The sequence below is a fragment of the Apium graveolens genome, chromosome 1 (genome assembly GCF_009905375.1).
Source record: "Apium graveolens cultivar Ventura chromosome 1, ASM990537v1, whole genome shotgun sequence".
Lineage (NCBI taxonomy): Eukaryota > Viridiplantae > Streptophyta > Magnoliopsida > Apiales > Apiaceae > Apium > Apium graveolens.
The window spans coordinates 167359169-167373970 of NC_133647.1; the positions used below are offsets into that span (position 1 = coordinate 167359169).

General features: G+C 33.6%; 1 protein-coding gene across 2 annotated transcripts; it reads left to right on the top strand.

Annotated features, from left to right (window-relative positions):
* The first annotated feature begins 7540 nt into the window (after positions 1 to 7540).
* Positions 7541 to 12826, top strand: LOC141721799 (uncharacterized). Of its 2 annotated transcripts, XM_074524917.1 has the most exons (9): positions 7541 to 7782; positions 9066 to 9138; positions 9265 to 9552; positions 10261 to 10305; positions 10438 to 10527; positions 10653 to 10871; positions 11274 to 11468; positions 11799 to 11990; positions 12620 to 12826. In XM_074524917.1, exons 2-9 carry the CDS (start codon positions 9085 to 9087, stop codon positions 12632 to 12634), a joined length of 1098 nt encoding a protein of 365 aa, XP_074381018.1. In that variant the 5' UTR covers positions 7541 to 7782; positions 9066 to 9084; the 3' UTR covers positions 12635 to 12826. The 2 variants fall into 2 exon arrangements, with proteins under 2 accessions (XP_074381018.1, XP_074381020.1); XM_074524919.1 differs by lacking the exons at positions 10261 to 10305; positions 12620 to 12826 and having other exon boundaries at positions 11799 to 12579.
* Positions 12827 to 14802: the final 1976 nt, after the last annotated feature.

Below are 14802 nucleotides of genomic sequence, written 5' to 3' on the forward strand. Positions count from 1 at the left end.
TCTGAGAGCGGGACTAGTCGTTTGTGAACCAGACCCGTGCACGAGACGTTAGTGATCCGTGAAAGGAAACAGAGTATTATTTTTAGAAATAATGTTAAGTTGGTTTTTGTACTCGAGGAGTTGGAAATATTATGAGGTACAATTCCGGAGAATAGAAGTCCTGCAAATTCAGAGGAGTATAGCTCGAGGATTTACGGGTTTTATTTTTTAATCAATGACAAATTTTTTATTAAATGAATAAATGAAAATTATCTCATTTATTTATTTAATTTTAGATCACAATTTGATTTTAAAATAAATAAAATTAAAAATTGATTTTTATTAAATGAATAAATGAATCTCAAAACACTTATTTATTTAATTCAATATCAATATTTAATTTTGGAAAATTAAAATAAAATATATTTTAAATTAAATAAATAAATGAAACCTTATTCATTTATTTATTTATTTTAGTAACTAAATATTTATTTTACTTTAAATAACCTTCCAGCCAAACTCTTCATGCATGCAAGTGTGTACTCGAGTTTAAAAAGAAAGAATCCAAGCCATTTTCTTTATTGCGATTGTTAATTCATTGAACAAGAAAATATATGTGCAAAAGAAACAAATGAACTGTAAAAGAAAAACAGCAGCGTTCTGTTTTTCCTCTCCTGGACGTCTCCCCACACGCACGTGCAGGCAACGCACGAACACTCCCCTTCTATGTCTAGCGCGTGTGGCGCAATCAGCTTCCCCGCGCCTGGTTTTCTTTCTCGCGCAAACAACAATCCCACGACTTTGCTCTTGTCTGCATAATTCACTCGCCACTTGCTTTGTTCTCTTTTATTAAATCAAAGTAAAGCTGTGAACCACTTGTTCCTGCATGTAGCTTAATCAAACTAGCAGCCAACATTGTTTATTTTATATAAATAATCAAAGGCCCCTGTCTGGTTTCTTTTGCACAAATATGTCGCAACTTATTGTGAGTCGCAGCTTGTGGAACTCCCTATGTCGCAGGTTAAAAAGGAGTGCATGTTGGTGAACTGATTTTTCCCGTCACAAGTTAACAATTTCAGAAAAGGAGAATTTGCATGCAAGAGTCGCAGGTTGAAGAAAAATAAAAGAATCAAAGCAACCTGTTTCCAAGTCGCAAGTTGCACTGAAATTCAAAAGAAAATGAAGTAAAAAATTTGGTCACAGGTTGTTCATTTGTGATCTAAATTATTCAGCGCAAGTTATGAAATTTAATGGGTCGCAGGTTGATTTTTGCAAGGCTTGGAATTCAAATTGTATGGACTAAATTCAGCCAAGTGTCCCTCCTTCTCTCTCCAACCTATCAATCTTTATAATCAGTTCAACAAAGTGGATCTGCATATCTCCTCCATTCTTAACAGTGCGAAACTTTTGAAGTTTTTGCTCAGCTCAATTTTAAAAGCTTGATTTGACAAGGGGAGGTCATGTCCATTTTGTTCCATACCATTTAAGCCTTACAAACTTGTAACACTCATTGTTTAAAGCTTTATTAATTGTATTGAATATCTTTTAATAAAAGCTTTAAATTTTTAGAGTGATAGATAGAATCCTAGATTCATAGCTATTATTTTTGGTTCTCTCTATTTGTTGCTTCGAATTATTTATATTCGGAGTTGTAAGCAAACCTTTACGGTTTAATTTCTTTATAATAAGAATTATTCCGTGAATCTCTTTGTGTTTGTTTATTTCGCTTTCGAGGTTTATTTTCCGCTGCAATTAATTTTAGAAAACGAAGAACATACATTCACCCCCCCTCTGTATGAACATTTGGACCTAACAGTTTAACACTGACATCATCGCCTGCACAGTTCCCTCATAGTTGTCATAGTAATTGGGTGGTCCGATGGCAGGTCACTCACTCCCGCTTCCATAGATTGTGCCAAAATATTGACTTGCTATGGTGCGAGGTCAAATTGATCTAGATGTGCACGAGTAAACGCAACAGTGATGTCCACTGCTTGCATGACAAGATCATCATCCATGTGCTCAATAACAGATCTTCCAGTAGAAGCACCTGACTCATCATCAACATATCGTCGATGACGCCTTGTACCAGATTCAGGAGGAAGAGCTACACGGGCACATACAAACAAATACATATATATATAATAGACTAAAAAGCCATGACATAATGAACGATATGAATAGAATGATTAGAAATATAAATACAGTGCATATTATATAATTAATAAACATATGTATAAGTTCTGAAGCACTCGTGCATGGAATACCAATGATGGCATTTTTTCGAACATCCACAAGTTCTACCCATGTATCAATTGGTGCTTCCAAAGGATCCTCGTTGTGCTCCCCACACTTTGCTAGATATTGTTCCTAGATACATGTTTAAGAAATTAAAAATAATAAAAATTTTAAGTCAAATTAAACTGGAAATAAAAAAGGCATTAAAACTATATGTATGTAAATCTGTAAACAAATTCCTAAAATGAAAAAAATAAAACCATAAAAAAGAGTTCAGATTAATGCTAAATAAAAAAACAAGGAACATATGATTTTAAAAAGCATGAAGGTTGAATTTTTTAACCTGCTAAATATCAAATATTACCCATGTGTATGTAATGAATACAATTTTATAGACAAACACATTTCTAAAATAAACTACCAGAACAAGATTTAAAACTAAAAATATAAGACACCGAAGCAGGGAAGGATATAAAAACGTACCACTAATAAACGAACAACCTCTGATGTGAATTTCTTATTCTCCTTATCCTTGGTGTGCAAGCGAATGAAGAGGTCAAATAATTTTGGTTCCATACCAGTTTTTTCTTCACTATCATATTGAGTACAAATACAAGATGAAAGTATATACAAAATAACTTCACTGTGATATCTTAATGTAATATTAGATTACCAAGTTTAAAAGTAAGTTATCATACCCAAGCACTGAAAGGAAGTGGCACCGAAAGTGTGAGGAATTTTTTGACATTCTCTCGCTTTTTTAGCAGCATCTGATTTTTTCTGAAATTTGGGTGAATTCCAATTATCATAGATAGGTTTCCAGACAGCTTCTGAGAACTAAGGTGGTATATGGTCAAGGAAAGACCCCCCCCCCTTTTCGCAATGATCTTCTTGATGCGTTTTCGCTCATTTTTCGCAATGAACTGTTAACATCAGTTACTAAAATATCAAGTGTTCAAATTCTTACTGGCGATATGGTGTTACTTCCGGCATGTTAAAAAACACATAGTTTGATGCAACTTGAAGTAAAGTGTCATCTAAAAAGTAACCCTTTAATGCACCAAAGAGTTTCGTCAGATATGTAAATGCCTCAAATTTTCTTGAATCACGCAAACTACCATCTACTTGATAGCGACCTATCCTGTTGTGCACTATCTGAACAGAGGACTCAAAGAACAAGGAACAGAAATTCACAAGTTCCTCCTCAGCATAACGTTCTGCAATAGAACCTTCAACTTGTGCCTTGTTTCTCACTTTCACTTTCATCCGATGCATCTGTCTTTCAACCCAATACATCCATCGATATGATATAGGACCACCAAGTCTGCACTCCTCTATAAGATGCATGATAATATGCTCCATTGAATCAAATAGAGAGGTTGGAAAAATATTTTCCGAACAGCCCAAGATATTCATTATATTTTTGTCCAAGATCACCAAGTCATCTAAAGCCAATGTTGTTGAGCATATTGCTTTGAAGTAACTGGAAAGTTTACAAAGGACGTCATGCACATCATTAGGTAAAAGGCCACAAAAAGCAGATGGTAACAACTTTTGCATAAAAACATGAAAATCATGTGTCTTAATTCCACTCAACTTCTTCTTCTCTAACTTGCTACATCTTGCAACATTTGAAGCACAACCATCTGGAATTTTTAGACTACTAATCCATGTATAAACTTGAATTTGCTGCTCTCGAGAAAGTGTATATGGTGCTTGGGGTTTTGTTTTTCCTCGCATCCATAACTCTTCTCTAATACCAAATGCTTTGAAATCTTCTCTTGCATTATTAGTATCCTTGGACTTTTTACTACCCATTACTGTGTGAAAGAAATTATCAAAGACATTCTTCACAGTATGCATGACGTCACTGCAATGACGTAGACGTAGCGAATCCCAATATGGAAGCTCAAAGAAAATGGAGAAATGTGTAAAATTATGAGTCACACCAAATCCATCAGCCCCAGACTTAGCATAACCTTTCCCATGTGGTAGAAAAACAATTTGCTCACATTTATTACGAACTTGCCATCCTATTTGTCGCGTATGAAGATGGCCCGGTCTTCTAATTTTCTTTAATGTGCCCCAGAAACTAGATTTCCGGCTATGAGGAAGTTGTGAGGCCCTGACACTCCCCATACAAACTGGATAATCTAGTTTTTCTTTGGTTGACCAACCGCTCAACATTGCCAATGCTGGGAAGTCATTGATTGTCCACAACAGTGTTGCTCTCAAATTTAAATTAGTTTGTGTAAAAGCATCACATGTTTGTACACCAACACTCCACAACTGTCTCAGCTCATCAATAAGTGATCTCAAATAGACATTAATGTCTCTCGTGGGATCTTTATCCCCGGGTATGAGTAATGTCATGAACATGAATGGATCCTTCATGCAAATAGAAGGGGGGAGATTGTACACAACCATAATAACGGGCCATACAGAGTAAGTCCTGGCAGATTTGTTGTTGTAGGGAGAGAATCCATCTGCAGCAAGCCCAAGTCTAATATTTTCGAATATCATGCGACAAATATGGATAATTTATGTCAAATATTTTTTACGTTTCCCCGTCCGCTGGGTGTGTCATAACCCTCAGTCACCTCTCTAGTCTTGTGCCACCTCATACTCTCAACAGTACGGGATGACATGTACAATCGCTGCAATCGTGATGTAAGTAGAAAATATCTCAAAATCTTCCTTGGAATGCATTTTTTACTTCCCTCTCTATCCAATTTATAGTGACTTATGCCACAAATATTGCACCCTTACCTTGTCATCATCATAAAATAACATGCAATCATTCTCATACACATGAATTTTTTGATATCCCAAGTTCAAGTCCTTAACCATCTTCTTGATCTCCCGGTAACTAGAAGGTAAGTTATGATATTTTGGCAAAACATCCCCAATAAGACCCAAAAGCTCATTGAATCCCCTTTCACTACATCCATGAGAATTTTTAAAATGTAACAATTTGCTCATAAAAGACAACTTTGTATGCTTGGTGTTCCCGTGATATAATGGGACCCCGACATTATTTTTCAGACCACGAAATCTCGGAGATTCATGGTCCGAATCTATGTCATTCCAATCACCAAATCCTCCTACATCCCTTAACATCTCGTAGGGGTCAAATACATCATTTTGATCATCAATTTCTTCACTTGAGTCGCTAGAATGTGAATCTTCATCATTTTCACTAGAATGCAAATCATCACCTTCCCCGTGATAATTCCAATATGTGTAATTTTGAAGAAATCCATTAAACACGATATCGAATATAACTTCATCAACACTTTTCAAAGTAAAATTACGACAATTACAACATGGGCATCTAATCCTTTTATCCTCTTCCTTGCAATTACGCTCCGCAAAACTAATAAATTTTTCAATCCCTTTTATAAAATCTTGACTAAGACCTTTTTCACCTCTTTGATTATGATGGTGAATCCAACTACAATTAGAAGACATCTACAAATACATATATATAGCATGACATCCATCACATATGCATATAAATAGACTAAACATTGAGAAAATAAAAATATAATATGGAAAAAAGGCTAAATAAACAAACATGTAACTAAAGTAAATACTTACATTTATGCATGAGGATATGAAGTAAAATAATATATTTGGTGAATCTTGAGCTCCAAAATGATAAAAAACGGTGGTGACTTTGTGAGGAGGAGTTAAGGAAAAGAAATGAGAGGCTACTGCTTCTTTTTTTTGAATAAACTAATTAACTTTGCGATAAAACTTTGATTTCGTCGCAAGTTGGATTAAAATAATATTTTTTGAGTCAAATGATTAAATGCCATTCGTTGAACATTAAATGTGGAAAGGTAAACTTGTGACATAATCTGTCGTAAAACTATACTTACGACGGAAATTAGTAAAATTTGTCGTAAAGTAATTTACGACGGAAGCTTCGTCACAATGTAAATTAAGACAAACTTAAGTTTATGTCGCAAGTTTTAATTTATGACGAAAATTTATTATTTTTATCACAAGATATCTTAGCGGGAATGAATACCAACGTCAAAATTGATAGCGGGAAAGTGAAATATTAAATTATTACATGAGCGACAAATATATTAATAAAATATTAAACTTGTGACAGAAATTGGCCAGTCACAATTTGTCTTATGACAACCTGTTACTTTTCCGTCATATAATGAACTTTCGATGGAAAGTTTCTAAAAATCTGTCACAATTGGCCTTTTCTCTTGTAGTGGATAAAATTACAAGGGAATTGCTATCTTCGGATATTCATGATCGTATAAAATATGCATTAAAATTACTAAACAGGTACTTAGTAGCTTAGTATGATAACATGATTTTACTTTAGCATATTATATTTTAAAATTAACATATGATATGTGATCAACTACTTGTTTAGGTATATTGCGACTTTGGTTACTTTTCTTGTAGAGTTTGTGGCTAATAAACGCGACACAAGATATGCACTCAAAGCGAGTCTTGTTTATTTGAATTGTAAGACTCCGACCAAGTTCATATCAAGTTTTCTGGAAAAAGAGTCTATACTCGGAATATTGAAGTACGAGACTCTGTCTAACGACCATAAAGCCTCTCTTGATAGTTTAATTGTAAGTGTTAAATATAAAATACTTAAAGAACCATTTAGGAATTCAAGGCCACTCTAGCCTCGTATGTAATTAATTTCAAATACTAATATGTAAAGTTAAGGATTTACAATAACAATGAAGTGATTGCACAGCTCAAATTTTAAACACTAGTATGAAATTTTAACAATTTTTGAGCACAAAACAATTGAACACGTGCATGATCCGTTATTAGGACCCAGACAAATACTACTAATACATGGCAGACTAAAAATCTACTCCCTCCCTCCCTCCCTCCCAAATGTTTACATTTGGGTGGGGCGCGGAGTTTAAGGGGTGGGGCGCGGAGTTTAAGAAAAATGATAAAATAGTGAAGGAAAGTTAAAAAAGTGAGTAAAGTAGTGGGACCGATTAATATTATATGTATAAAGTGGGTATAGTGGAGAGAAGTAGTGGATGTAGTTATTTTAAAAATTATAAAAACCTTACTATTTTTAGAAAGTTTTGAAATGTAAACAATTGGATGGGACATCCAAAAAAGGAAAGTGTAAACAAATCAGAGTGACAGAGGGAGTATAATTTTTCAGAACATATTACAGGGGCATTATGGGGATAATGAGTTAACGTGAATATGGGAAACGTCATATGAAGTCAAAATTTTATTGCGTACAAGTCAAGACAGTCAGAGAAGTAATACTGCACAGAAGAATATTGACAGCATGCTATGCACCAAATAATTCAACATAAAAATGACATACGACCTGGATGCAGAAGTGTTCCCGAAAAAATCAGACGTTTCGAATTCCTAAGTGTCCCCCCGTTCATTTCATCGATTTTCAAGAGACGCTGCCACGTTTCTCTTGCTTCGTTCCTACTTAATAAATACTATACACAACCTTTATTATCATTACAAACACTCTACAGCGAGAGCGGGAGAAAAGAGAGCGACTGATCTTTTTAGCCATCGTTTTTCTTTGAGGTAGTTGCATTTCTTTACTTAAAAAACCCTAGCTTGTTGTTTATTTCTATTTATAATCTCGTCGAGAAAGCTCTACGTAACTTTCTACTTAACTCTGTGCGTTTATTTTTGATACTTTACTTGCTCGTGTGTGTATGATTTGTAGAACCTGTGAGTTTTTTCTTCACTTTTTTTTAGTTTTATAAAGAGTATAATCTGTTGATGTTTTTGGATTTTATTTCCCGATTTGTTAGATTAGTCAGATAATAAATGTTGTTTCTGTGTTTTAGACCTAATCAATGTGTGTTTTTTTACCTCAAAAGCCTTGCTAATATTGTGTAAAAATGATATTTCTTAAGGTTTTCAACTCGGATTTTTTTTTCTCGGCGTTTAGCATGTTTGATGTGTGATAATACTGTGATTTGTTGTTTGTGGATACATCGAGAGTAGATAATCGCCGCAATTTGCTGCACTCTTTGCATTTCTTCACTTATAACCTTTACGTAACTTTGTAAATAACTCTTTGCTTTCGTTGTAGACACACATTACTCGTATATGTATGATTTTAAAGAATCTGTATATTTTTTTATACTTTTTTCTGGTTTTGCAAATAGTGTTTGTTTATGTTTTCGGATTTCATTTCCCGATTTAGTAGATTAGTGAGACATTCCTGTAGTTTCTGTGTTTTTTACTGCGAAACCCTAATTGATGTGAGATTTTGACCCCAAAACACTTGCTAATATTGTGCTTGGTGCTGAACTTTGTGTAAATTTGATATTTCTCGAGGTTCCGGATATGTTCTCTCGGTGTTTAGTATTTTTGATATGTGATAGTACTCTTATTTTGTTGTTTGTGGATGTATCTGTGAGTAAATAATCGCCACAATTCGCTGCACACTTTGTGTTCTTTAGATTATTTTAACAAATCATATTTCTTAGGTGCTTGTATTAGTATTTTTTTTCCCTTTTTAGCTTCAAATCCGGATATTGTATATTTATTTTCTGGTATCCTCAGGTGTTTGAATGCATTACTTTTATTATGTGTGCTGGTTGACATGTTAGCTAAGCCTAAATGTTAATTTTTGATCGTTTATTTTTATTCTCTTGTATTTACTGAATTATCTGATGAGTAACACTTGTATGACTGATTTTGTGTTTATGGACAAAACTTCAAGTTATATTGTGTTTGGTACTTGAGTTTGTGCAAAATACATATTTGGCTATGTCTTCTCAGGGTATCATATATATGTACTGATTATCCTTTGTATACGTATCATTTTTTATTTGGGATGATGTGAGGAACAGTTTGCTTCAACTAGCTTCAATGGAGCAGGAAAAGGCTGATGAAAGTGTCTTAAGGTTGGTGCAGGGGCTGCAGGTTTGTACCCACCTTATATGAACAATCCAACAAACTACGCCTTTTTAACTTGTCTCTAAATTAAAGTGTTTATTCTCTTTTAAGCACTTATGGTCTACTCTTTTGACTTGGTATTCGTATTTTTAGAGAGAGGAGGAGGTGGTATTGAAAGACTTTCTGAGACTAGGGAGGGAGCTAGATGAAAAACATAAACTGGAGATGGAAATTGAAGAATCAAAAGGGAAGTTACAAGTGATGAAGTATCTAGGAAATGAAGATGATGAAGCTCTGCAAAGCAAGACGAAAGAGTTGGAAGAACAATTGAAAGAGAAAGAGGATCAATGGAATGATGTTAAGAGTTTGAATCAGACTCTTCTTATTAAAAAGCGTCAGAGTAATGATGAGCTTCAAGAAGCTTGTAAAAAATTAATCAAGGTACAAATTCTTTCTCTGTGTCGCTTTTGGTACTGCAATACAGGGCATCGGAGTTAAAAGATTGAGCACTAATGTAATTTTAAATTTATTAACTGATTATACAGACTGATGAGTAAAATTTAAATGACTGATTTTGTTTTTTTATCCACAAAACGTCAAGTTATATTGTGTTTGGTCCTTCCGTTTGTCTAAAATACATATTTGGCTATGTTTTCTTAGAGTATCATATATACTGAATATTCACCGTATGTTCATTATTTTTTTATTGTGTTTGCTGTTCCAGAACGTGTGTTTAATTAGTTTTATCTGTTGGATTTTTTTGGTTTGCATCTTGTCCTTCTTAGCTGCAAAACCCAAAATAAGATTTTCGCTTGTCCCCCCCCTATAGCTGTTGGACATGTTGATAGTTGGTACTCATATTTTGGAGTATGAAGATAAGTCTACGTTAAATTTTTATCAATATCAGTTCACCTTTGTATGTGTGTACAAAAGGTGTCTATCAATTATACTTCATATCAGCGTTATGTATACTCTACCAAATTTGTGCTTTTTGAAGTCACTTTTAGTGTTCTATTTCATTTTTTACATTTTCAGTATCTTATCTATTTTTTTATATTAATTAATAATAACCTTTCCCTGAATTTTGTCTCTTTACTTAAAAATTTGCATAAATTCTAACAACATATACTCTTTAAATTTCAATTGTAGATGGACTCTAGCTCTTCTGAACAGTCAGTGATAAGTGACTCTGAGGTATTCGGATATAAGGAAAAACCTTATGAATTACATATTTCTTTTTCCGGCTGCACTAAGTTTTAAGTAGGGCTTAGAAAGTATTTTATTCTGTATTAGGTTAACTGGTAGTTCACTGACTCTTTTTATCAGAATGATGTGAGAAACAGTTCGCTTCAACTAGCTTCAATGGAGCAAAAAAAGGCTGATGAAAATGTCTTAAGGTTGCTGGAGGAGCTGCAGGTTATATACCACCTTATATGAAGAATCCAACAAATTATGGCTTTTTACTTGCCTCTAATTTGAAGTGTTTATTCTCTTTTAAACACTTCTGGTCTTCCATTTTGACTTGGTATTCGTATTTTTAGAGAGAGGAGGAGGAGGCCTTGAAAGAGATACTGAGACTAGAGAGGGAGCTACATGAAAAACAGAAACTGGAGATGGAAATTCTAGAATATAAATGTAAGTTACAAGTGATGAAACATCTAGCAGTTGAAGATGATGGAGCTCTGGAAAGCAAGATGAAAGAGTTGGAAGAAGAATTGAAAGAGAAAGAGGATCACGAAGCTCGTAAGAAATTAATTAAGGTACAAATTCTTTATGTGTCCTTTTCGGTACTGCAAATAGGGGGCAGAGGAGTTAAAAGAATGAGCACTGAGGTACTTTTAAATTTATTAACTGACTATACAGACTATTGATTTATCTGATGAGTAAATTTGAATGACTGATTTTGTTTATTCACAAAACATCAAGTTATATTGTGTTTGGTACTTCAGTTTGTGCAAAATATACATTTGGCTATGTTTTTGTTAGGGGATCATATGTAATGATTATTCTTTGGATGTGCATTATTTTTTATTGTGTTAACTGTTCCATAATATGCGCATTTTATTACTTTAATCTGTTGGATCTGCAAAACCCAATATTATATTGTCGCTTGTTTTTCCCGCGTATAGTCTATTTGTTGTGTTTATAGTTGGTATTTTCAGAGAGCGAAGGAGGAGGCCTTGAAAGACATACTGAGACTAGAGAAGGGGCTAGATGAAAAACAGAAACTGGAGATGGAAATTCAAGAACTGAAAGGGAAGTTACAAGTGATGAAGCATCTAGGAAATGAAGATGATGAAGCTCAGGAAAGCAAGATGAAAGAGTTGGAAGAAGAAATTGAAGAGAAATTAATCAAGGTACAAAATCTCTCTCTGTGTCCTTTTTGGTACTGCAATAATGGGCAGCGGAGTCAAAAGATTGAGCACTGAGGTACTTTTAAATTTAGTAACTGACCATCCAGACTACTGAGATTATGGCATACCCTAGATATTCTTGTTGTCGAAGAGGATATTAGAAGATGTTTGTGTTACTATCACCATGTTTTGCTCGTGTAGATTATAAAAAGGCTTAGTCTTTTTTACTTTATTCAGAGTTGGATTCACTACTGACATGGGTATAATTTCAAAAAAGCAGATCAAATAAATTTCTTTATTTGCGGTTGTTTGACTTGGTATTCGTATTCTCAGAGAGCGAAGGAGGCCTTGAAAGACATACTGAGACTAGAGAAGGAGCTAGATGAAAAACAAGAAATGGAGATGGAAATTCAAGAAGTGAAAGGGAAGTTACAGGTGATGAAGCATCTCGGAAATGAAGATGATGAAGCTCTGCAAAGCAAGATGAAAGAGTTGGAAGAAGATTTGGAAGAGAAATTAATTAAGGTACAAATTCTTTCTTTGTGTCCTTTTTGGTACTGCAATACGGGGCAGCGAAGTTAAAAAGATGGAGCTCTATGTAATTTTAAATTTAGTAAGTGACTATACTCAGACTACTGAGATGATGGCATACTCTTACTCTAGATATTCTTGTTGTCGAACAGGATATTAGAAGATTTTTATGAATTGATAATATTCCATGTTTTCCTTCGCGTAGAGATTATTCAGAGTAGGATCTGCTTATGACATGGGTATGATGTCAGAAAAGCAGATTAAATATAGGGAAGACAACTGAAAAGTATCGCTGTGAAGTTATATTAGTTATTAATGAAAAAACACGCAAGTTGCTGATACTTGAAGATGGTTAACTGGTGTATATACTATAACTATATAGACACTTGACTGACATAACTGTAACTGTAATGCATCATTGTATTAGTACTGTGATTCCTGAAGTAGTTCCGATGTAAGTTTGTGCCATGTACATTTCCCTCATAATGTAGTAGAGGAGACTTGAAGGGCCTTATTTGTTTGTTATCTACTTGTCTTTTGTTTCTCTATGTGAATCTCTAAACATGCCATATTTATATCAAAACATGTTTTACTGAATATTTGTTAAAATAATGTCTTGACAGGTTGATGCACGTTGATGTTTAATGATGTGATTCTTAGTTTTATTTCTTTTTTAGTAATGGACCAATTAGTGGATGGTGGATGGTATCTTTTAAGCTTTTGGAAAACACGTGATATTATATTTCAACAGTTGGATTGTATGTTCGTCCTGCAAGAGAGAGTACTGTTTCTCTTCTGGATATTTTGCATCAAAACAAGGTTCAGCGGGATCATCATATGCCTATTAATATTAATTTGGTTTACATGACATTTAGTTTGGTAGATGTGAATTAATTTCATTAAATTATTAATAAATATATAAGAACCAATTAGGGAGCAGCTACTACGCGTACTGCTGTTGCCAATTTGTTGGTTCTTATGAAAATTGCAGGCTGAAGAGTGTATGCAAATCCGGGGCAATCACCTGCAGAGGAAAATTTTCCAGTAATGCTAGGAACTAGAAAGTATATATAGCTGTGGCACTTGTCTTGCTCTGAGTATATTTGTTTCTTAGCGGCCCATATTGTTCCATAACATTTCTGATGAAAATTTATGAAATAATAACTTAAATCTTATGGCATTTTCATAGAATAATAATAATATTGGTTTATTGGTCATTAGATACAAACTACTGAGAATTTTATGGAAAAGTTTCATCTTATTTTAATTCCAGTTTGTCTTTAATGCAAACTATTACAATTTTCTTTTGAGAAAGGTGGTGCACAGCTTCTTCCATGCATCTCTATCAGGTTCAGCTGCAGCCAGTCCGGACTTGACCTTGTCAGAGTAAGACTCCTGCAAATTTACAAATCAAAATACAATGTTTGCATTCAAAATATCATCTTTAACGAGGTGTAGAAGAATGTCCCTACTATACTCAGGGTGACCTTGGATCCCCAGAATGTGATCGCTGTACTTGAACATCTCCACCCCTGTCTTTTCTGACCATGTCACGACCTCAGTGTTGGGCGGGAGTTCCCATACCCGACTTATACCAGGTAATTAGAGCAGTGATAATCGTTCATTTGAAAGCTAAATATACCAAGTATGTTCTATTCAAAGGTAAGGCCCGTGACTGACAACCATGTAGTTCTAAGAAAGTGAAAATAGGGTTAATACGAACACACCTCATCGCAATGGCATTCGATCACGGATAAGAAAGCAGGCATCTTCAAGGAAGAGAACAGCTGGGAAGATGGAGAGAGATAAATCTTAGTAACACCAATGTCCCACCCTGTGGTTGCTCTTCGTACCTTTCCTCCTAGTGCCCGCCCCAATATCTATTAAGTACAAAATATATCCCTTAATAATTGTCCTTTCGTGAAAATGAAATCAATCAAGATTGTGCCTAATTCAAATTTGTATGTTAGTGGTCCATATAATAGATTAACTTATCATTTGTATGACTTGTAAGTTCTTGTAAATTCATCACAAGAAACAATCGTACATTTAAGGGACATATGTAGATAGGATGATTTGCCATAAAGGGACATATGTAGATAGGATGATTTGCGATAAAAACGTGGCATATTTTATAATGAAATTATATGCATACATTAATGATTTGTGAATGTAACTGCTCCCCCCTAGGGAAAAAAGTTCAACTTAAATTCAATCCTCACAAAAGTGTAAATCTGGCCCGACCGGTAGATAAAAGCACAGTTTTTATGATAATATTCGATAAATATTCAAATCAAACTTTGGGCACATTATTGTTTTATCTAAATTTATTTTTAAACTTGAAAATTATTATGAAAAGAATTCAAAATTTTTAATTCTATTTTAAACATTGATATGTAAACATCATTTATCTTTAAATAATTTTGATGAATATATTATATTTTATTTGTCAAGAAAAAATAACTAAGAGGACATATAACTATGGGTTTTTTTTTGAAAAATAACAAATTTAAAAATATTTTTTGCAAAAATACTGTCGATTTTAAAAATATTTATAAAAATTATTTTTTAATTTGCAAAAATACTATTTGCAATTTCTTTTTACAAAAATACCATTTTTTACAACCGGAATTAACTGCATGCAACATTTGAATGTTTTATCTAAATTTATTTTTAAACTTGAAAATTATTATGAAAAGAATTCAAAATTTTTAATTCTATTTTAAACATTGATATGTAAACATCATTTATCTTTAAATAATTTTGATGAATATATTATATTTTATTTGTCAAGAAAAAATAACTA